The following is a 25,047-nucleotide window of genomic DNA, read 5'->3' as shown; positions in this document are numbered from 1 at the left end:
GGCGTGCGCCACCACACCTGGCTCCTATTTACAACTTTACAACCCTGTGTTTAGGCACTTTTCCATTGTGAGTGACACATACATCCTTCCTGAATAACAGAATACATTTCTCCTCTTATTTTAATTATTTGTGCATAAGTGTTTTGTCTGCATGTATATCTAGGCAGCACATGTGTGCTTAGTGCCCTGGAAGGCCATAAGAGGATGTCAGAACCCCTGGAACTAGAAAAACAAACAATTGTAAGGTCCCATATGGGTACTAGGAATAGATAATTTGTAGGCCCATATTTCTGTATGGTGTGGCAGCCAGGCGACAAAGCCATAGGCCCCATCCGAGGGGGTCACGTAGTTCTGCAGACAAGCTGTCTCTGCCTAACAAAAGTAATCCCAGCACTCGGGAGGCAGAGGCAGGCAGATCTCTGTGAGTTCAAGGCCAGCCTGGGATACAAGAGCTAGTTCCAGGACAGGCTCCAAAACCACAGAGAAACCCTGTCTCAAAAAACCAAAAAAAAAAAAAAGTCAGGATATTCGGTGCTCCTTCCTTTGTAATTTGGAGGATGCCTTATAGAGATGCTGATTCAAGCCTACGTGACAGCTAGCATGCACAGCAGACAGGCAGATGCAGACGTGACAAAAGGCCATTCACCTGGTTACCTAGGAGACAGCCTAATGTATTTTTCCGCTCAGTTTATGTGTTGGTATAAAAGTTGTTTGGATAATGAACGTGAGGAGATCTTCAGGAGACCGTCAGGAGAAAGAACCCTGAGATGCCCTTCTGTGATGACCATGTAAGCTGTGTCTGGTTATTCCTTGCGGCTCCGTACCAGTCCAGTTAGGGAAAAGAGTTATCTATGTTGGGGCCCACATGGGCTCTAACAATCCTTGATCCTCTTCTTAACCTCTGAGACACCTCTTCTGCCCCCTCCTACCTTAAATAAACATCAAACTTACACAGTTTCTACTCAAATACACTCCCAATGCACCCTTGTTCCCCAGGGCAGAAGGACTGATCCCAGTATGAATTGGTTTGGGGTTCATGTAAGGCAAAATTGTGACCTCATGTGAACTTTTAGGGAGAATCCACCAATTACCATCTTGTGACTGTACACATGATTAAAATCAAGTGAATTGTGGAAAGAGACATGTACAGTAGAAAATGGTTGATGGAGGAAGGTCATTGGTTAAATAAAAAGAAACTGCTTGGTCCTCGTTGGTTAGAAGATAGGTGGGAGGAGTAAACAGGACAGAACGCTGGGAGGAAGAGGAAGTGAGGTCAGACTCCACAGCTCTGCTCTCTGGAGCAGACGCCTCAGAGAGAGAAGCCATGCTCCCGGCTCCTGGGCAGAGGCACGCGATGAAGCAAGCCGCCAGGTCAGACATGCTGAATCTTTCCCGGTAAGACCGGTGCTCTCAGATTATTAGAGATGGGTTGATCGGGATATCAGAATTAGCCAGTAAGGGCTAGAGCTAAAGGGCCAAGCAGTGATTAAAAGAATACAGTGTCCCTGTAATTATTTCGGGGCATAAGCTAGCTGAGCAGGCGGCTGGGGACGCAGCCCCGCCGCCCTTATTACTACAAATGGTTGTGTATATAGCAATCAAAAGAGACAGTCTTGGAGATGACGAGATGACTCAATAGTTAAGAGCACTTTCTGCTTTTTTTAAGGACTGGGGTGTAGTTCTACAACCACCAGGTGACTTGAAACCCTCTGTTATTCCAGTTCCAGAGAATCTGACACCTTGTTCTTGCCTCTGCAAGCACCAGGCATTCATACAGTGCATATACATACCTGCTGGTAAAACACTCACACACATAAAATAAATAAACATAAAAAATAGAGAACTACTCTCACTATTCCACCTTAATGACCAAATTCCTTCTCTTGCATCTCAAACAGTACCTGGGACCCAACCTGCTGCTCTTGAAGTATTTCACTTTTGCTTATTTTAGTTTTAGGGTTTTTTTTGTTGTTGTTGTTTTGTTTTGTTTTGTTTTTTGTAGACCGGGTCTCTCTGCATAGCCTTGACTATCCTGGAACTCACTATATAGATCAGACTGGCCTCAGACTCACGGAGATTGTTGAGATTGTCCTTCCTCTGCCTCCCAAATGCTGGGATTAAAGGACTTGGAGCATACTCTAACTTGTTTTACAGGTTGGCTTCAATGGTGTTTCCTCGATACTTTTGCGTTTTTATTTCAGTGTCTTGAAACAACAGATTGCAACCACTGGCAACAGTTTGAGAGAGCCGGAGATGAGAATAACTTTCTGTAGTTCTGAAGCTTTTTTGATGCCACATACCAGACATACCGCTCTCAAGGATGTTGGTGCATCCGCCAGACCCTTGTAGCCTCAACAATCATTATATTTATGAGCTAAAACAATAACTGTGACCCATGAATATGAATGAGCTTCTGAGAAAGCACAGGATCCAAAAACTGCCCAAGAGGAAGGACGTTGTCAATGCTGACTCTGCCCTTCTGTAACTAGTGAAGCAGCCAGACATATAGTGGTGCGTGCTTGCTTTCCTGGTACACAGAGGGTTGAGACAGAAGAGTCACAAGTTCAACGACAGCTTAGGCTGCAGAGTGAAATCAAAGCCAGCCCGGGCAACTTAGTGTCTCAAGGAGAAAGAAAAAATGAGCACCTGCCTAATATGTGTGAGGTTCACTCCCTGTACTAGCAAATGATGGTGGTGATGATGGTGGTGGTGGTGATAATGGTGAAATCAAGTAAACAACAAGACAAGCAGAAGAGAAAGAACTTCCCCTGTCACACTCAATGGTTCAGCACTAACATACCCAGATCTCCTGTCTCAGGTCTCGAGGCATAAAGTACCTGTGGGCTTATATGATTGATTAGTTGGTCTGGAGGTAAGAGAGTGTTAAACTGACTTTATTACTTGGTAAATGTGAATTTTACAAAGCACTTTACAATTCATGACAATATCTTTGTATTCATCATGTACTTCTATCTTTGAAATAGCTCTTGAGTACAGGCTCACAGCCCTTGTCTTTCGCTGGTGGGCTTAAGGACATTGCAGTGATTTTAGTTAGTGATACAATGTTGTCTGCCACGGCTTCAAAGTAACTGTCTCTTCACTAAGGGGTCAGGTCACAAAAAGAGGAGGCTATTGGAGAACAAAATAAAGGCCTTCTCCCAGAAATGGTTTTGTATTGGCTTCTCCAAGTCAGTGGTTCTGTGAAGCCCGCAGGGAAACAACTGACTCTATGAACTTATTTTCTAACCATCCCAAGTGAAGGTACTACTTTAACCCTTCAACATCACCTTGCAGTTGGTTGAGTTTTGACACAGTCTCTCTATGTTGCTCAGCTAAGGAACTCCGAGGCACAATTATCCTCCTGTGTAGCCTCCTTGGGAACACAGGCACCTGACACTACCCCCAGAGGCACACTTTGCTTCTGAACATTCCTTGTCAAAGTGCTCTACCACGGAGCTGCAATCCCAGACCAGGATTCTATCACTAAAGGAAGAAGAGGAAAATAGATTCTGGTGAACAGCTGCCAGTCCCTCACTTTTTTTTTTATTGAAAAAAGGAAAAAAAAGTATCCGCCTCCTCCCAGCCTCCCATTCCCTCCCCCTCCTCCCACCTTTCTCCCCCTCCCCCAAACTCCTCTCCCCCTCCCTCTCCAGTCCAAAGAGCAGTCAGGGTTCCCTGCCCTGTGGAAAGTCCAAGGTCCGCCCCACTCCGTCCATATCTAGGAAGGTGAACATCCAAACTGGCTAGGCTCCCACAAAGCCATCACATTAAGTAGGATCAAAACCCCGTGCCATTGTCCTTGGCTTCTCAGCAGCCCTCATTGTTCGCCATGTTCAGAGAGTCCGGTTTTGTCCCCTGCTTTTTCAGTCACAGTCCAGCTGGTCTTGGTGAGCTCCCAATAGATCAGCCCCATTGTCTCAGTGGGTGGGTGCACCCCTCGTGGTCCTGACTTCCTTGCTCATGTTCTCCCTCCTTCTGCTCCTCATTGGGACCTTGGGAGCTCAGTCCAGTGCTCCAGTGTGGGTCTCTGTCTCTATCTCCATCCATCACCAGATGAAGGTTCTATGGTGATATGCAAGATATTCGGCAGTATTGCTATAGGATAGGGTCATTTCAGGTTCCCTATCCTCAGCTGTACAAGGGACTAACTGGGGACATCACCATGGGCTCCTGGGAGCCACTCTAGGGTCGAGTCTCTTGCCAACCCTAAGGTGGATCCCATAACTAAGAATTGTTCTTCCTTGCTCCCCTGTCCAACCTTCCTTTATCCCAATCATCCTGTTTCCCTAGTTCCCCCCTCCTTCCCTTCTCACTTTTCTCTCCCCATCTCCCCTTACCCCCATCCCACCCCACCCCCAAGATCCCAATTTTCTCCCCAGCAATTTTGTCTACTTCCCATAGCCAAGAGGATAACTATATGTTTTTCCTTGGGTTCACCTTCTTATTTAGTTTCTTTAGGTTCACCAATTGTAGTCTCTGTGACCCTTATTTATGGCTAGAAACCAATTATGAGTGAGTACATCCCATGTTCATCTTTTTGGGTCTGGCTTACCTCACTCAGGATAGTGTTTTCTATTTCCATCCATTTGCATGCAAAATTCGAGAAGTCATTGTTTTTTTACCGCAGCGTAGTACTCTAATGTGTATATATTCCATACTTTCTTCATCCATTCTTCCATTGAAGGGCATCTAGGTTGTTTCCAGGTTCTGGCTATTACAAATAATACTGCTATGAACATAGTTGAACAAATGCTCTTGTCATATGATAGGGCATCTCTTGGGTATATTCCCAAGAGTGGTATTGCTGGATCCAGGGGTAGGTTGATCCCGAATTTCCTGAGAAAAGGAAACACTGATTTCCACAGTGGTTGCACAAGATTGCGTTCCCACCAGCAATGGATGAGGGTACCCCTTCCTCCACAGCCTCTCCAGCAAAGGCTATCATTGGAGTTTTTTATTTTAGCCATTCTGACAGGTGTAAGATGATATCTCAAAGTTGTTTTGATTTGCATTTCCCTGATTGCTAAGGAGGTTGAGCATGACCTTAAGTGTCTTTTGGCCATTTGAACTTCTTCTGTTGAGAATTCTCTGTTCAGTTCAGTGCCCAATTTTGTAATTGGGTTAATTAGCATTTTAAAGTCGAGTTTCTTGAGTTCTCTATATATTTTGGAGATCAGACCTTTGTCTGTTGCGGGGTTGGTGAAGATCTTCTTCCAGTCAGTAGGTTGCCTTTTTGTCTTAGTGACAGTGTCCTTTGCTTTACAGAAGCTTCTCAGTTTTAGTAGGTCCCATTTATTCAATGTTGCCCTAATGTCTGTGCTGCTGGGGATATACATAGGAAGCGATCTCCTGTGCCCATCTGTTGTAGGGTACTTCCCACTTTCTTTTCTCTCAGGTTCAGTGTGTTCGGGCTGATATTGAGGTCTTTAATCCATTTGGACTTGAGTTTTGTGCATGGTGATAGATATGGGTCTATTTTCATTCTTCTACAGGTTGACATCCAGTTGTGCCAGCAACATTTGTTGAAGATGCTTTCTTTCTTCCATTGTATACTTTTAGCTCCTTTATCGAAAATGAGTTGATCATAGGTTTGTGGGTTAAAATCTGGGTCTTCTATTCGATTCCATTGGTCGACTTCTCTGTTGTTATGCCAGTACCACACTGTTTTCATTACTGTAGCTCTGTAATAGAGTTTGAAGTCAGGGATGGTAATGCCTCCAGAAGATCCTTTATTGTATAGGATTGTTTTGGCTATCCTGGGATTTTTGTTTTTCCATATAAAGTTGATTTTTGTCCTCTCCAGATCTGTGAAGAATTTTGATGGGATCTTGATGGGGATTGCATTGAATCTATAAATTGCCTTTGGTAGAATTGCCATTTTTACTATGTTGATCCTCCCAATCCAAGAGCAAGGGAGGTCCATCCATTTTCTGGTATCCTCTTCAATTTCTTTCTTCAATGCCTTAAAGTTCTTGTCAAATAGATCTTTCACTTCCTTGGTTAGATTTACCCCAAGATATTTTATGCTGTTTGTGGCTATCGTGAAAGGTGAAGCTTCTCTGATTTCCCTCTCTGCTTCCATATCCTTTGTGTATAAGAGGGCGACTGATTTTTTGGAGTTGATCTTGTATCCTGCCACATTACTAAAGCTGTTTATCAGCTGTAAAAGTTCTTTGGTGGAGTTTTGGGGGTTGCTTATGTACACTATCATATCATCTGCAAATAACGAAAGTTTAACTTCTTCCTTTCCAATTCGAATCCCCTTGATCCAATTATGTTGTCTTATTGCTATTGCTAGAACTTCAAGCACTATATTGAAGAGGTATGGCGAGAGTGGACAGCCTTGTCATATTCCTGAGTTAGCGGGATGGCTTTGAGTTTCTCTCCGTTTAATTTGATGTTAGCTGTCGGCTTGCTGTATATAGCTTTTATTATATTTAGGTATGACCCTTGTATCCCTAATCGCTCCAATACTTTTATCATAAAGGGATGTTGAATTTTGTTAAATGCTTTTTCAGCATCTAATGAAATGATCATATGGTTTTTTTCTTTCAGTTTATTTATATGTTGGATTACATTGATAGATTTTCGTATGTTGAACCAGCCCTGCATCTCTGGGATGAAGCCTACTTGATCATAATGGATAATTTTTCGGATGTGTTCTTGGATTCGGTTTGCCAGTATTTTGTTGAGGATTTTTGCGTCGATGTTCATGAGTGAGATTGGCCTGTAATTCTCTTTCATGGTTGAGTCTTTGTGTGGTTTTGGTATCAGAGTAACTGTAGCTTCATAAAAGGAATTTGGTAATGACCCTTCTGTTTTTATATCGTGGAATACATTAAGGAGTAAAAGTATTAGCTCTTCTTGGAAGTTATGGTAGAATTCCACATTGAAACTATCTGGTCCTGGGCTTTTTTTGGTAGGGAGGTTTTTGATAACAGCTTCTAAATCTTCGCCACTAACAGGTCTGTTTAGATTGTTCACCTGGTCCTGGTTTAACTTTGGTATATGGTATTTATCTAAAAAAGTGTCCATTTCCTTTAATTTTCCAGTTTTGTGGTATACAGGCTTTTGTAGTAAGATCTAATGATTCTCTGAATTTCCTCTGTGTCTGTGGTTATGTCCCCCTTTTCATTTCTGATCTTATTAATTTGCGTATTCTCTCTCTGCCGTTTGATTAGTTTGGATAGGGGTTTATCAATCTTCTTGATTTTCTCCAGGAACCAGCTTTTTGTTTCATTGATTCTTTGGATTGTTTTCTGTGTTTCTATTTTGTTGATTTCAGCCCTCAGTTTGATTATTTCCAGTCTTCTACTCCTCCTAGGTGAGTCTGCTTCTTTTTTTTCAAGAGCTTTCAGGTGGGCTGTTAAGTCTCCAATATGTACTTTCTCTGTTTTCTTTAAGTGGGCACTTAGTGCGATGAACTTTCCTCTTAGGACTGCTTTCATCGTGTCCCATAAGTTCAAGTATGTTCTTTCTTTATTTTCATTGAATTCAAAGAAGACTTTAATTTCTTTCTTTATTTCTTCCTTAATCCAGGTATGGTTCATTAGTTGACTGTTCAGTTTCCATGAGTTTGTAGGCTTTCTCGGGGTAGCATTGTTGTTGAATTCTAACTTTAATCCATGGTGATCTGATAAGACACAGGTGGTTACTAATATTTTTTTGTAACTGTGTAAGTTAGCTTTGCTACCGAGTATGTGGTCAATTTTCGAGAAGGTTCCATGAGCTGCAGAGAAGAAGGTATATTCTTTCCTCTTTGGGTGGAATAATCTATAGATGTCTGTTAAGTCCATTTGCTTCATTACCTCCATTAATTCTCTAATTTCTCTGTTAGGTTTCTCTTTGATTGACCTGTCCATTGGTGAGAGAGGAGTGTTGAAGTCTCCTACTATTAGTGTGTGCGGTTTGATGGCTGCCTTAAGTTTTAGTAATGTTTCTTTTACGTGCGTGGGTGCTTTTATATTAGGGGCATAGATATTCAGGATTGAGACTTCTTCCTGATGAATTGTTCCTGTTAGGAATATAAAATGTCCCTCTCCATCTCTTCTGATTGATTTAAGTTTGAAGTCAACTTTTTAGAAATTAGTATGGCCACACCTGCTTGTTTCTTAGGTCCATTTGCTTGATAAGCCTTTTCCCAGCCCTTTACTCTGAGTAGGTGCCTGTCTTTGTGGTTGAGGTGTGTTTCTTGTGAACAGCAGAATGTTAGATCCTGTTTTCGTATCCAATCTCTTAGCCTGTGCCTTTTTATAGGTGAGTTGAGCCCATTGACATTAAGTGATATTAATGACCAGTGGTTGTTAATTCTGGTCACTTTTTTAGTAGTAGGGTTTGTGTGTTTCCCTTCTTTGAGTTGCGCTGGTGAAGGGTCTCTATATGTCTGAGTTATTGTGGTCTTTGTTGGACTCCTTGGTTAGTGATTTTCCTTCTATTATTTTCTGTAAGGCTGAATTTGTGGCTACATATTGTTTAAATTTGTTTTTATCCTGGAAAATTTTGTTTTCTCCATTTATAGTGAACGAAACTTGGCTGGGTATAGTTGTCTGGGCTTGCATCCATGGTCTCTTAGTTTTTGCAGTACATCTATCCAGGACCTTCTGGCTTTCATGGTTTCCATAGAGAAGTCAGGTGTAAGTCTGATATGTTTACCTTTATAAGTAACTTGGCCTTTTTCCTTTGCGGCTCTTAATATTCTTTCTTTATTCTGTATGCTTTGTGTTTTGATTATTATATGCCGAGGGGATTTTTTTTTTGATCCAGCCTATTTGGTGTTCTGTATGCTTCTTGAACCTTCATAGGTACATCTTTCTTCAGGTTGGGAAAGTTTTCTTCTATAATTTTATTAAGTATATTTTCTGGACCGTTGAGCTGCACTTCTTCTCCTTCTTCTACTCCAATTATTCTTAGGTTTGGTCTTTTTATTGTGTCCCATATTTCCTGAATGTTTTGTGATGAGAGTTTGTTGGACTTGCTGTTTTCTTTGATCAGTGCATTTATTTTCTCTATGTTATCTTCAGAATCTGAGATTCTTTCTTCTATCTCTTGTATTCTGCTGGTTATGCTTGTTTCTGTAGTCTCTATTCGTTTACCTAGATTTTCCATGTCCAGCCGGCCCTCTGTTTGTGTTTTCTTCTTTGCCTCCATTTCAGTTTTCAAGTCATGAACTGTTTCCATTATCTGCTTGATTGTTTTTCCTTGGTTTCCTAGGGTATCATTCACTGATTTACTCAATTCCTCAAACTTTCTGTTATACTTCTCATCCATTTCTATAAGGGCGTTTTTTACATGCTGTTTAAGGGCCTCTATCACTTTCATAAAGTCAGTTTTTTCTACTTCTTCTTGATTAAGGTGTTCATGTCCTCCTGTTGTGAGGTCGCTGGGTTCTGGTGGTTTCATGTTGTTTTTCAGATTGTTGGGTGAATTCTTGCATTGGCGCCTGCCCATCTCTTCCTCCTAATACTCCCCTATGGATCTTCTTTTACAGGATCAGGTCTTCTTGCCCCCTGATGTACCTTCCCAGTGATGTCACTCCCCAGTGATGGTTCTCCCCGTGTCCAGATCGGATCTCCTTGCTGCTTGGGTAGCTCACAAACAAAGGGCCCACCCTGCTTGCTGCAGGCAGGCTATGGAGACAAAGGAACTACCGCCCTCCCTTTTGCCCTCCCAATTCGGGTTCGGTCCCAGCGCCCAAGCAGGCTGAACTGGGAGGTGCTATGCTGCCAAAGAGGGGAGGGAGGGAGGGAGACAGGGGGTAGGGGGTTCTGGATGTAAGCTGGGTGGGATAGGAACAGCCAGTCCCTCACTTTTTGCACCTCTCAAACAAGATCACTATTTCTATTTTATTAATGAAAATAAATAAAGACAGTTTGAGAAACATGTCCAACGTGGCACCACTTCTGCAAGATCAAACTGACATCCATACCCAAACCATCTATGCCATTAAATAATTCATTTTTGCTTGTTTGTTCGTTTGTTTGTTCTTTTGAGACAGGGTTTCTCTGTGTATCTTCGGCTGTCCTGGAACTCACTCTGTAGACCAAACCGGCCTCAAACTCACAGAGATCCACCTGCCTCTGCCTCCTGAGTGCTGGGATTAAAGGCTTGTACTACCAGGCCCAGCAAATAATTCCTTTTTTTATTTCTTTATGCTTGGACAAGGTCATTATGTAACTCTTACAGGTCTGGAACTTGCCATGTAGATTACTCTGACCTTAAACTCACAGAGTGAGTTAATTTAACTCATAAACATAATGATTGTCGGGCTACAAGCGTCTGGCAGATGCAACAGCAACATCTTGACAACAGTATGTCTGGTCTAAGAGCTAGTTGGGAGCAAGTGTAACCTAAGGCCAAGATTTCAGAATTAATAAGAACTCTCTGTGTTATTATTTGGGAGCTGGAGGTCTGAAGAAAGACATGTTACAATGGTGTCTCTTCACAACAATGGAAAAGTAGCTGAGACGCTTCTACTAAGTCTCTCTTGAGTCTTTTAGCCCAATATTTTTTTTCCCAGCAACAGGAAGGAGATTAGAACAGAAGATCTCTTGATTTTAGCAGCTTCTACTACACAATAACTTAATGCAGAAGTAACAAAGAAGTGACAGAGGATTGGTGTGTGTGAAGGTCAGAGTTCAACTTCAGGTGTCACTTTTCAGGAACCATCTTGGTTTTGGTTTTGTTTTGAGACAGAGTCTCTCGTTGATCTGGAGCTTGCCAATTAGGTCAAGCTGACTGGCCAGTAAGTCCCAGGAATCTGCTTCTTCCCGTTTCTGCAGAAATAGGATTACACACATGTACTGCTACATCTGATTTTTCTCCATGGATTCTGAATTATTAAAATAAAACTCAGATCTTCTGCTGGCATAGCAGGCACTTTTCCAACTGAGCCAGGTTTTTATTTTTAAGATTTTAAAAAATTATTATTATGCATATGTGTTTTTTCTGCATGTATGTCTGTTTACTGTATGTGTGCAGTGCCCACAGAGGCCAGAAGTCGTCATTGGATCTCCTGGAACTGTAGTTACAGATAGTTGTTAGCCACCATGTGGGTATTGGGACTCAAATCTGGGTCCTCTGGAAGAACTGCTAGCACTCTTAACTGCTGAGCCATCTCCCCAGCCCCCTGAGCATTTTGTTGTTTTGTTTTTGAGACAGTTTCACTATGTAGCCCAGGCTATCTTTAAACTCACAATCCTCCTGCCTCAGCCTCTCAAGCCCTGAGATTACAAGTATGTGCCACCACAATAATCCGTGCTGAATTCACTGTGAGAGAATAGTATCAACTGATGGTGCTCCCAATGATTTATTTACCTCACTAAGAGCCACTGTTGGCCTTTGGGGGTGTACACAAACATGTTCACACATGCGCGCACACACACACACACACACACACACACACATACATACATACATAGAGAGTCAAATTTTTCTTTGGTCCTCCAGCTCACAAACAACAACATGGAGACTTATTAATTATGAAAGCTTGGCCTTAGCTTAAGCCTGTTTTTAACTATCTCTTATAACTTAAATGAACACATTTCTATTAATCTATGTTCTATCACATACGCCCATTCTGGGTCTCCTCCTGTCTCTCTGAAGTCTCACCTACACCTCCTGCCTAGCTATTGGCAGTTCAGCTTTTTATAAAAAACCAATCACAGCAATACACTTTCACACAGTGTACTAATATCCCACCGCACACATTCACAAAACAAATCTTAAAAAAACAATAATGATTCCTTGGCGCTAGACCTGGAGGTATGCCTGGATGTTAGACCATTTGCCTAGCAAGGGAAGCCCTGGGTTCAATCCCCATTATTAAAATAATGCCTCTCAAATTTGCCTTGCCAAATTGCACCAGCTAAAATGACCAGAGGAAGTACTGTGAAATGACATGAGAAAGCTTCCTAAGAGACTTTGAGACACAAAAGTCAGTGAAGGGCCTCACAGAGGTCAAATCCACACAGTAGAGATAACAATAGACCCCAAAAATGTACTTTGTACTTTCTGAGCCAGCACTATGGCTCAGCAGGTAAGGGCGCTTGCCACCAAGATTGATGACCTGAGTTCAATCCCTGACCTCTACCTACACACACACACACACACACACACACACACACTGCTCCACAAGGCCTTATGCTAGCTTATGCTAGAAGCTTGCTTCTTACCCTGGGGAGCTACTCTACATGAAATGGTAGTGCTCCCCGTACTCCAAGCCATGAACTACGCAACAAAACTCCAATGCTAAGCAAGGCACACACCCCTTCAGGATGTTAGTCAGGAGGGACCAAGAGGCAAGTCCCCACCCCAAAATGTAGGCTATTGCCTTGTCTTTGATTACCTCCTAGAATTTAAGATAAACCCCTATTGCTGAAGACACCACACACTTTGGACATAAGGCTTGGAAGAGTCAAGCTGGTACTGACCTGGAGGCCCCCAGCCCCTGGAGGGCTAGCTCTCACAGTATAGGGTGCTATGCAAGCTACCAAAAAAGGGAATCAGTAGTCCTACCCCGCTTTAGACCCTGTAAACCACAGAGATGCGCCTGGCAAGGCGTCCTCTGCTGGCGCAACAATGGCATGCTTATCTCAGGGGTAACCACCAGCTGAGTGATGGGACTGAAGGCTTGCTCAATAGTCATGAGCTGTAAACAACCAAGACCCTGGGGCTAGAGAGTCACAAGTCGCAGAAGACCTACTACTGTCATTTTCTAAATCAATATAGCCTCTAACTATATTCTAAACACGTATCCTTACATCCGCAGATAGGTATAACTCTCACACCTCCTCAAGTGAACTTTTTGCAGCAGATAGAGGCCACTATAGAGACCCACAACTGGTCAAAATGCAGAGAAGGAGAGACTGTGGGACTCCCGACCTTGCTGGTATATCTACAATGCAGCTCTTAAACCTAAGGCTTGGAAAACATCCTGGAAAAGGAAGAAGAGAGAGTGTAAGAGCCAGATAACAAGGATTGATGTGGAATTTCCCTCTGTATGTTGTTAATATGTTTTATTATCATTGGTTAATAAAGAAGCTGCTTTTGGCCAATGGCCAATAGCCAGGCTGGAAAAGATATATAGAAAGAGTAGGCAGAGTCAGAGAGATGCCATGTAGCCACCAGGGGAGACAGATGCCCACCCCAGAACCTTGCCCATAAACCATGAGCCTCGTGGTAAAATACAAAATGATAGAAATGGGTTAATTAAAGATGTAAGAGCTAACTAGAAATACGCTTAAGCTATTTGCCAAACAGTATTGCAAATAAAATAGTTTCTGTGATATTATTTTGGGTCTGGGCAGCCAGGAAACAAACAAGTGGCCTCCACCAACAGATTGGTACCCAATGGGCTAACCCGCATGGCAAGCCACACACTCCGGATCCAGGTGCTTGTATGCCCGTTCAGGGTTAGGAGAAAAGTAGCTGAGAGCTTGCCTGCCACTCAGCACCCCAGCCTGGGCAGGCGGCAGGATCAGGTCTGCTAGGCGCGCATAGGCAGGAGAGCATGGCAGATTCCCGCTGCTGTACACAGAGATATTTCCAGGCTGTGCACTGAGCTGCATGGCAGATTTAGCTTTTACTCAGATGAAAAGGGTTTATATGCTGCAAGGAGCTATCCAGGGTTGAAGTGGTGAGGACGGCTCCCACCCAGCAGTCCCAGAGCTGGCAGTAATGGGACTTGAAAGACAGAGGTGGAGCCAGCATCCAGGGCTGCCACAACCTCACTACTTACTGTTTTAAAGTGCTCCTGGTCAGAAAAGAATTACCGATATGCAATAAAGATTCAGACAAACATAAACCACTGAATGGGTCACAGTGTGTTTAAAGAAAAATATATGTAGGTTTGAGAGAGAGAAAAAAAATATGAAAAAAACCCAAAATCTTTAAAGAGACAGTACAGTCATAGATTAAAAGAATAAAGATAATAAAATAAATATTAAAAAGTAATAGAGTAAAAACAAATAAGCCACGTAAAGATGGAATATACACAGAGAGTCTGAATTGTGTGTATTATTGTGTTTTATTTGAATTTTTTGACTGTGAATAAACTAAGTTCAGAGAGACACAGGGATGGTTCTGTATACAAAAATAAATAAATATGATCTACCATATAGACAAACTGAAAGACAAAAAAAATGCATGATCTTATTATGTGAAAGAAAGGCCTTTGACAAAATCCAACACTCCTTCATGATAAGAGTCCAGGAGAGAGTAGGGATAGTTGGGACATACCTCAGTATAATAAAGAATGTTTACAGGGAGCCCATAGCCATATCAATTTAAATGGAGAGAAACTCGAAACAATTCCACTAAAATCAGGAACGAGACAAGGTGGTCCACTCTTTCCATATCTATTCAATATAATACCAACAGAAGGAGATCAGGGGGTTTCAAATTGGAAAGTAAGTAGTGAAAGTGTCTTTATTTGCAGATGATATGATAGTATACATAAGTAAAATTCAACTGGAGAACGAATTCCTACAGCTGATAAACACTTTCAGCAAAAAAGCTGGCTACAAAGTTAATTCACAAAAATCAATAGCCCTCCTATACAAAAATTACAAATGCGCTGAGCAACAACAAGAACCCTAAGAGAGACATAAATGGATTTAACCTACATGGGAAGTAGAAAAAGACAAGACCTCCTGAGTAAATTGGGAGCCTAGGGACATTGGGAGAGGGTAGAAGGGGAGGGGGGAGGAAGGAAGGGGAGAGGAAAAAATATATATAGTTCAATAAAAATAATTTTAAAAATTAAAAAAAATAGACCTGTCTTCGTGTTTCCTCAGACCACCCTCCCTCGCCTGTGGAGATGTGTTCGGACACTGGCCACATTGTCCTGTGGGCACAGCCACTGACTTGCTCTCTCTTGAGCATCTGAATTAGGGACACCGGCATTCTGGCCTGTGAGCCAGGAAAAAAAAATTATCAGAGTGTTCCTTTCACTGGATGGGGCATTATGGACCTCAAATCCCAGAGGTGTGTTGGCAAAAGATGGGAACTCCTCAATGGCAAACATGTGGACAAACAAATTGGCAGTTCCTTACCTTAAACCTGGGTAGAAAGTAGAAGAGCATTCAGGGGAGACTAATACCAAAGATGTGAAAATTTGCTGTGATGGCTTCTGTAGTTTGAGTGTTAGTTTTTCTAAAAATCCATATTTTACTATTGTCCTATAAATATTAGTGACAATTAAAATGGGAGTGTTCTATAGTTAGGCATACCCATAAATTCGTAGAGGTAAGCAAATATTTAAATATATTACAGTATGAATACAATTCACACTGAATTACAAATTCATCATTTCTGGTTTCATAATAAAAATTATTCAGACAGACCACACTACCCTCTTGTGCACTTTGGGCTTGCCCTTCCCTGAAGCTCAAGTAACTGCGTTCTTTGCAGGTGTGGAGTTGCTGCTGTGCAGTCTGAAGAGAGACTTGGGCTGGTGCACAGCGGTGCCTGAGCCATCAGGCTAGAGAGCAGAGAAGGAACAGGGACATCATCTGCTGTCAAGTAGAACAGTCTCCTTCCTCCCTGGAAGGTGGACAGCTACAGAAAATTTGAATCTTCCTTCAGAATATCCCATTGACGGCAGAAGATGTGGTGAGTTGAGACCTTTCCGTGCTCACACTGACTACCCTGAAAACAAAACAACAGACTGGAGAGTGTTACAGAATTTGGATTTCCTGTCTGAGTAAGTTCTTTTTTCTTCTTTTTCACTGTTCCAAATTCGGGATTCCTGTGCCTAAGGGAAAGTGTGTATGCAAGCAACATACGGTCGATCACACTATGACTTTCTCTAACTTCGGTCTCTAGATTTGAATTACAAAGTCACTGGGTTAATACTATTTTGTTCCTTTGATATAATGTGTCTTTATTATCCTTTTGAAATACAGCATTTTATTATTTAAAATTATCTTATGAAGTATGCGATTTGTTTATTGTTTTTGCAAATTTAGGCTTAATGATTCTCTTCAACATCTCCTGTCTCACTGCACCCTTGTTCCGCAGAACTTCTCGTTTCTTTTTTATATTCCTTGTGTTTTATCATCCACTCTCATTCTCTATGGCATCTCATTCAATCCCGTGAGCCCCTTCCTTGCCTCCTGGCCACTACTCACTACCAACACTTCCACCACACATGTACGTATTCAATACTCAGAAGCTGGGATCTGTGAGCGAGAGAAAACATTTAGAAATTGTCTTTCTGAGCCTTCATTAACCTCATTTTCTTCTCAATCTCTCTTGGCACTGAATACAATTCCAGTGTGTATAAAACTACATTTTCGTGAGCCATTCATCACTTAGTGGTAATTCCACTGATTACTTTTTCTTACTCTTGTGCCCATGTCAACAGCCCATATTCAGTCTGCCCTCCACAAACCTCCACCCACTTCGTATCACCCTCTTCTTTCCAGTCAGCCCCTTACTAATGTCATGGGTTTGTACTGGCTGCCGTAGCTGCTGTGTGTTGATGATTTTGATGACCACGTCATAATCAGAAGACAGCATTTATCTGTTCTCCTCATCCTCTGGCAGTTACAGTCATTCTCATCCCTATTCTGTTCTCCTAGCTACTCTGACCGGGCTGGGATAGAATTTAGAAAGATTTACTTTGCATTTCCTTGACAGCTAAGGATACCCTACACTTTTTCAACAATACACACAATTGGTATTTGTTCTTTTGAGACCTTTGAGACCTTTTCATTAACTTAACAGTTGAGTAATTTGGTTGTCCAGTGTTTAATTTTTAACTCATTATGTAACCAGGATATTATCTCCTTTCCTAGCATGCAGTAGGAGGTTTGTTACCCATTTGGTAGTTTGTTGTTCATTGATATTTTTCCTTGATGGGTCAAAGCTTCTTAATTTCGTGTTATCTCATCAATTCTTCCTATTACATACTGAGATATTGGTCTCCTCTGTGAAAACCCTCACCTGTGCTGACATAATAAAGTGTCTCCTCCTCTTTAACTATTTCAAACTGTCCAGTCATCCATGAAAACCCTTAATCTATTACAAATTGGCTTTTTACGGGGTAATTGAGAGGGCTTTGGTTGCAGTCTGTGCAAGTTGCCACCTGTTTTCTCCAGCATCATTTATCTTACAAATGTGTCTTGTTTGCTTTTGGTGCATGTGTTGAGATCTAATGACCATCCCAGTGCAGCTTCATTTATGGGCCCTGTGTCTAATTTCCTCATTTCAAGCAGTAACTATGGTTTCTTAGTTCAAATGGAATCAATCAAGCATTGTGACAACCACACTTTGTTCCTATAGCTGAGGATTATTCATGTTATTCAAGGTTTTATTTATGAATCACCGTGTGACTCTCAGGATTATTCCTGTAAAGAATTTGATTGGAATTCTTCTAGAGGACACATTAAATCATTAGATTGCTTTTTATCAATATTAATTCTGAGGATGTGTGTTTTCCAATACTGTCTCTGATTCTTTACACATCCGACTGTGAGAGTCTTTCCCCTCATTGTTTGGGTCACTCCCTAGTTCCTGTGCCCTTTTTAAGCTACCGAGCAGATTGTTGCCCATCCATTCTTGTTGTTTCTTGTTCACAGCCCACACCGAGGATGTAAAGTTGTCTGGCATTCCACCGCACATGACAGGGATTTGTCTTTGCTTTAGTCTCTCACAAATCACCTGAGTTCATCACCTCATTTGTCTCTTTGTCTGTCATTCCCCTTTCTATTTTTCCTATGTTTATTTAACCACTTAGGATTTGTTTCTTTAAATGGAGAGCAGGAGCTAAAATAATGAAAAAAAGCAATCCCCATGTACATTTGTCTGGGGAAACTTGACAATATGGATGTTCTGTTACTATTTCTACACTAGAAAAAAGACATCAGTCTGGTTTCCTTGCATACACTAGATCCCAGGTCATAGGCCTGTGGTGGTGATGGAGTTATGTGTATTTGTGCATGGATGTACAATTCTTACAAGCTAGGTAATTCAAAAGTAAATCTCATGAACTATGGAAAGAACTTACCCATCAAAGGTAGTAATATTGAGAAGCCCAAGCCCTGGGTTCTATAAGAAAATAGAATGAGCAAGTTATAGAGATCAAGCCAATAATGACCTCTGCATCAGTTTCTGCCTCAGGTTCTTGCCCTCTTTGAGTTCCTGTTGACTACAATGTAGAAGTGTAAGCCAAATAAACCCTTTCCTCCACAACTGAATGGCTGCAGGACCGGGTTGGACAAAAACTTCCATCTACAAGTTTTTTATTTATATTGTTATATTGTATTATTATCATTTAGAAACCTGGTTTTTCTCTAATGAGAGACAAAAAGGGAGTGGATCTAGGTGGGGAGGGGAAAGGAGGAGGAACTGGGAGACATACAGAAAGGGGAAACTTTAATCAGGATGTATCATAAGATAAAAAAAAATCTACTTTCAATAAAGGAAAAAAATTGAAGTTTAAAAGGGGCATACTACAACAGATTTCAATGAAATCCAGAGGATTCCTAGGGAATACATGGATGGCTTAATTTTTAAAAAAAATGGAAAATCTATAAGAAATAGACAAATCCCAGGAAACATAAGACCTCCCAAAATTAAACCAAGAGTATTTAAACAATATCAATAGATCCGTAGCAAGTCATGATATTAAAAGTTGTAGTAAAAATATATAAATAAAATCAAATTCCTGTAGAATAGAGAGGGAGGAATGCCACCAAAGTCATTGTAGAAAACCAGCATTGCTCAATAACAAAACCAGATATGATATAAAAGGAAAAAACTATAGGGCTGGAGAGATGGTACAGTGGCTTAGAGAACCTCCAGCTCTTCCAGGGGATCCGAGGTCAGTTCCTAGCACTCATGTCAGACAGTTCACAACCATCTGAACTCTAGTTCTCTTTTTGCCTTCATGTATGTGCATGGACATTCACACACACACACACGTATACCTACACACGCACACGCATTATTGGCTGTGGTGGCAAATGCCTTTATTTCCAGCAGTTGGAAGGCAGAGGCAGGTGAATCTGTGAGTAAGCCAGCCAGGGCTACAATGTGAGAGCCTGTGTGGTAGTTTAAATGTAATTGGCCCCCATAATCTCATAGGGAATAACACTATTAGGAGATGTGGCTTTGTTGGAGTGGGTATGGCCTTGTTGGAGGAAGTGTGCCACTGTGTGGGTGGGTTTTAAGGTTTCCTATGTTAAGGATGCTGCCTAGTGTCTCAGTTGACTTTTTTTTTTAGATTTATTTATTTATTTATTATACAGTGGTCTGCCTGCATATGTCTCTGCAGGCCAGAAGAGGGCAGCATATTTCATTACAGATGGTTGTGAGCCATCATGTGGTTGCTGGGAATTGAACTCAGGACCTTTGGAAGTGAAGCCAGTTCTCTTAACCTCTGAGCCATCTCTCCAGCCCCATCTCAGTTGACTTTCTGTTGCCTGCAAGATGTAGGAATCTCAGTTCCAGCACTTTGTCTGCCTGCACACTGCCATGGTCCCTACCATGATGATAATGGACTAAACTTCTGAAATGTAAGCCACCCCAATTAAATGTTTTCCTTATGAGAATTGCGTGGTCATGGTGTCTCTTCACAGCAATAAAAACCCTAACTAATACACCCTGTATCAAGTATATTATTTTCACCAATCTCTCTCCCACCTCTCTCTCTCTCTCTCTCTCTCTCTCTCTCTCTCTCTCTCTCTCTCTCACACACACACACACACACACACACACACACACACACACAGACACAAATGTCAAATTCTTGCAAACCAAACTCAAGAATAAGTTAAAATCACACAAGTGTGTGAAAACCCAATGACCAAGTCAGTGAACTTCAAAGGATAATTCAACGTACACAAATCAGTAACTGTAATATACTATATAAACAGGCTTAAAGATGGATATCCCTTGACCATTTCAGTAAAGGACTTTAATAAAATTCAACACTCATTCATGATAAAATCAGAGAAATCCTGAGCAGAAAGACAATGTTGGAGGTATTAGGGTACCTGATCTTAAATTATACTAAAGAGCCTTATTGACCAAACAATGTGGTATTGACAGGCAGCAAGCATACAGAGCAATGGGATAGAAAAGAGAACCCAGAAATAAGCCCACACAAATACACCTAATTTTGACAAAGCTGTCACTTGAAAAAAAATATTAAATGGTGCTGGACTGCGCATGGTGGCGCACGTCTTTAGTCCCAGCACTCGGGAAGCAGAGGCAGGCGGATCTCTGTGAGTTCGAAGCCAGCCTGGTCTACAAGAGCTAGTTCCAGGACAGGCTCCAAAGCTACAGAGAGAAACCCTGTCTCATAATAATAATAATAATCAAGGCTTCTACAGAGCAAAGGCACCTGCACCAGAGCAAAGAGACAGTCACAGAGCGGAAAGGGTTTCCCAGCCCTGCATTAGATGTGAGCTCATACTGGAACATATAAAGAACTGCAAGATCCAGGCAGGCCGAATTGCTTAGTGGGAAAAAGCATGTGCTGCCAAGCTGGGTGGCCTTGATCCCCGGGACCCACATGATAGAAGAGGAGAACCAACTCCCAATAGCTGTCCCTTGGCCTGCACAAAGGCTCCGTGGCACATGTGTTTCCACACACAGGCATATATACACTAAGTAAATTCATTTTGTTTAAATTTTTTGAAGAATTGAAAAATTAAGCACCGGAAAATTATATAATCAGTAAAAGGGCAAATGGACAGAATTTACAGTACTCAAAAAGAGTAATAGAAATGCTCAATATGTATTTGAGAAAGAGTTCAGCATTCTTAACCATCAGGAAAATGTAAAGTAATACTGCTTTGAAGCGCCATTTTACCCTAATCAGAACATCTGTCACCAAGGAAACCACTGACACAAATACTGTCTAGGATGTGGGTGAAAGAGAAATTCTCAACAGTGGTAGTGGGAACTGAATCTAGGGTAGCCACCATAGACATCCATATACAGGTTTCCCAGCTATAGCATCCTGGGCATAAACCTGGAATGGAAGACTCTAGATCAACATAGCACAAAGATTACTTGCACATCCGTGTTTATTGCTGTTTTGTTTACATTAGCAAGGAAATCAAACCAGATTAAATGTCCACTAACTGATGAATGGATAAAGAAAACCAGTATACCTACATAATGGAATTTTATTCAGCCATAAGGAAAAATTAAGTCATTTACAGAAAAATGTATGGAACTTGAGATCATTATGTTAAAGGAAGTAAGCCAGTCAGAAAGGTGACTGCAGTGGTCAAGAGCACTGGCTGCTCTTTCAGAGGCCTGAGTTCCAGCACCCACGGGGCGGCTCACAACCATCTGTAACTCCAGATCCCGGAAACCCAGTGCAACTCTTCCAGCCTCTGTGGGTACCAGACACACACACTTGGTGCACATACATGCCTGCAGACATAAGAACCATACGCATTTTTAAAACAATAATTTTAATGGAAGTTTTAAGAAAGACATGTATCATATGCTTCTTTCATGTATGGACCCTAAGTTCAAATTGATATATGTGTACATATGGAAGTGGATGCTATCATGAAATTAGAAATGGAACCACTAGATGGGAGAAAGAGATCTCACTTTTCAGTATGTATGTGCGTATGAGCAACCACAGAGGCCAGAAGAGGGTGTCATGTCTTCTGAAACTAGAGTTAAAGGATCCAGTTGTAAAGGTTTCAATGGTAAGCCAATTGAAGAAGATGCTGCTGCCTGGTTTAGGTGCTAGGAACGGAACTCTGGAAGTGCAGCGAGTGCTCTTAACTGCTGGGGGTCAGAGAAATGGAGCGCACTGGATATGAAAGCAGAAGGGGGCCCTCTTTGGAAGAGAAAAGGGAGCTGCAATATGGGGTTAAGGAGCTGCGATGGCAGTGGGGGAGGAGGATGAAAGCTGAACAAAGTCTGCAACACATACGTATGAAAAGGCTATTAAGAAATCCACTATTGGTCTGGAGAGATGGCTCAGCGGTTAAAGCACTAACTGCTCTCCTAGAGGATCCGGGTTCAATTTCTACCACCCACGAGACAGGTCACAACTGCCTGCAACTCCAAACTCTGACACCCTCACACAGACCTATATGCAGGCAAAACACCAATGCACATAAAATAAAAATAAATTTTTAAAAAAAAAACTATTATTTTGTATGCTAACTTAAATTTTTAATTTAAAAAGTACTTTTTAAAAGCCGGGTGGTGGTACACACCTTTAATCCCAGCACTCAGGAGGCAAAGGCAAGCAGATCTCTGTGAGTTTGAGGCCAGCCTGATCTGCAGAGTGAGTTCTAGGACAGCCAGGGCTACACAGAGAAACCCTATCTTGAAAAACAAACAAACACAAAACAAAATAAAAGGTACTTTTTAAAAACTGCATTTAAGTGTGTGATTCTGACCAAAAAGTAATGTTGGGCAGCTGGGAGAAAAACAGCAAGAAACACGCAGGGCCTTGTATGTGCTAGGCATGCATTCCCATTGAGCTACTCCTCTGCTCTCCAGTCTGCACCCATTCTCCTGGTCAAAACCTTCTTTCTGTGGACGCTGGGATGGGGTAGGGATGGAAGTGACATGCATGAAGCTTTTATATATGAAGTTCTCAAAATAAAATTTAAAAACCCACAGACTATTTCTTTTAAAATTGCTATATGTTTGGGGGGGTGTGGAATGACACACTAGCATTAGGTTAAGTGGGTAAGGAGGTGAGGAGGATCTGGGAAGAGAAAGAATATGGTCAAAACATATTGCATGAAAAAAATTAAGAAACTACAGATTTAATTTTTCAAACTTTAAAGAGAAGAAAAAACTGCTCTCTGCCCAGCCTTGGCGCCCTCCACTGGTGAGCACTAGGCACTGCGGACCACTTTGTACAACGTCAAGTCAAAGAAACCAGGAAAAAGGAAAAGCATCCTTTATTGTGGTTAGATTATTTCAGGCACTGATTGACAACAAGGGTTACTTCACCTGGCATAGGATTGCCTCCTGTTTTCCTGGAAATAGAGTTCAAGGGAAACGTGTTCACGAAAGCATAGGATAATGTGAATATTGCAAAGCAAGGTCTTCTTTTAATATACTTGTATTAATTATTAGAGAGGTTTATGCTCGAATACAAGTTCTTATTTAAGTACTCCAAAGCCCCGCGCCAGGCTCTTTCTCAGGGCCACCCTCACCTCCTTGTTCCTCAGGGTATAGACCACAGGGTTCAGCAATGGAGTCACTACCGTGTAGAACACCGCCACCAGGCGGTCCTGGGAGGGGTTGGCCCCAGAGTCTGGCCGCAGGTAGATGATGGAGGCGCAGCCAAAATGCACGATGACCACCGTGAGGTGGGCGGCGCAGGTGGAGAAGGCTTTGCGCCTGCCAGCGGCAGAAGGGATCCTCACGATGGCTGCCACGATGAAGGCGTAGGAGAGGAGGATGAGGAGGAAAGAGAACAGCACCACGAGGATGCTCAGAAAGAAGATGCCGAGTGCCTTGTGCGTGCTCTCTGCACAGCTGAGCTTCAGCACAGGCGCAATGTCACAGAAGAAGTGTTCCACGCGGCCCGTGCCGCAGAAAGGCGAGGAGAAGATCATGCAGGTTTCAACCACGGCCACCGAGAAACCAGAGCAGAAAATCAAGGCTCCCAGACATAGGCAAACGGTGGGCCTCATGATCACAGAGTAGCGCAAGGGATGACAGATGGCCACGTACCTGTCGTAACCCATCAGTGTGAGAAGGAAACAGTTGATGCATCCCAAGCCCAGGAAGAAGAACATCTGGGCCCGACAGCCCGCGATGGAGATGGCCTGGCTCTCCACCAGCAGATGGGCCAGCATATTGGGGATGGTGACCAGTGTGTAGCAGGTCTCAGAGAGGGAGAGCACGGCCAGGAAGCGATACATGGGAGTGTGGAGGGTGCGGTCCACCTGGATGATGGTGATGATGGTGGCGTTGCCACTGAGTGTGACCAGGTAGGTGAGGAGGAACAAGGGGAAGAGAGTGGGCCTCAGTTCTGGGAGGTTGGAGAATCCCACCAGCACGAACTCTGTCACCAGCCGGGTCCCATTGTCCTGCTGCTTCTCAGGAGCCTGGGAGGAGATAGGATCACTGGGACAACGCAGGTCATGAGGCTTGGTAAGGCCTCAGGTGAGGGAAGGAGAATCATCACTGATGTGCAGACAGGACAGAGGGACTCAGAAATGATCAGTTATTACCCAGTCAGCCAGGTGTCTCAACATGTAAGAAGAATTAGCCAGATGATGGAGGTGCATCCCTTTAATCCCAGCACTTGGGAGCAAATGGCTCTCTGAGTTCAAGGCCAGGCTGGACTACAGAGTGAGTTCCAGGACAGCTAGGACTCCAGAGAGAAACCCTGTCTCAGTAAAAATAAGAAGAGGAGGAAGAGGAGGAGAGGATTTACGAAACAGGGCCTGGAGAGAGATATCGATGGTTAAGAAGACTTCCTGCTTTTCCAAAGGATAAGACTGGATGCTTAGGCCTATAACTCCAACTCCAGGGGATCCAGCACGCTGTCTGGTCTATATGTATACCCACACATACATCGCATACATTCACACAACTGCATACCCACACATAAAAATAAATCCTTTTTTAAGTATTCACAAGGAAAGTGCTTTTTGTTTGCTGTGTTTTGTTTTGTTAAGCCTACAGCACCAGGTATTCCCAGGTCTCCCATCCAAGTACTAACCAGGCCAAACTCAGCCTTGATCCAAGAGCTGACCAGATTGGGAACATTCAGTGTGGTCATACCTTAGACACAAAGCAAAGATCTTTAGATGGAGGAAGAAGACAGTAAGTTCCTTTGTGGTTTCATTTAAATCGAGAAAGAGACCCTAGATGAGGACCCAAAGACCAACAGTCTGTGAAAATAGAAGTAACTCGGGGAAAGCAGACAGCCAATAAATGACGTACTATGGAGGACATGGCTGAGGAAATGGCTCAGTGGGTCAAAGGCTTGCTGTGCATTTCTGGGGACCTGCCTTTGAATCCCCAGAACCCACTTGCAGTCCAGAGCAAGAGTACAGTTGTAATCCCAGAACTCTAGTAGTAGCGAGATAGAGA

At 42.4% G+C, this 25,047-nt stretch overlaps 1 protein-coding gene across 1 annotated transcript; it reads right to left on the bottom strand.

Moving 5' to 3' along the window:
• Window positions 1-23,099: 23,099 nt before the first annotated feature.
• On the bottom strand, window positions 23,100-24,733 carry LOC142855388 (olfactory receptor 10T2-like). The gene is made up of 2 exons (XM_075981888.1): window positions 24,674-24,733; window positions 23,100-24,053 (listed from the first exon to the last, which is right to left on the bottom strand). The coding sequence occupies exons 1-2, from the start codon at window positions 24,731-24,733 to the stop codon at window positions 23,100-23,102; spliced, it is 1,014 nt and encodes a 337-aa protein (XP_075838003.1).
• Window positions 24,734-25,047: the final 314 nt, after the last annotated feature.

This window comes from Microtus pennsylvanicus, chromosome 8 (genome assembly GCF_037038515.1).
Source record: "Microtus pennsylvanicus isolate mMicPen1 chromosome 8, mMicPen1.hap1, whole genome shotgun sequence".
In the NCBI taxonomy this organism is placed as follows: domain Eukaryota; kingdom Metazoa; phylum Chordata; class Mammalia; order Rodentia; family Cricetidae; genus Microtus; species Microtus pennsylvanicus.
The sequence above is the reverse complement of the archived record's forward strand: the minus strand, read 5'-3'. Positions and strand labels throughout refer to the sequence as shown.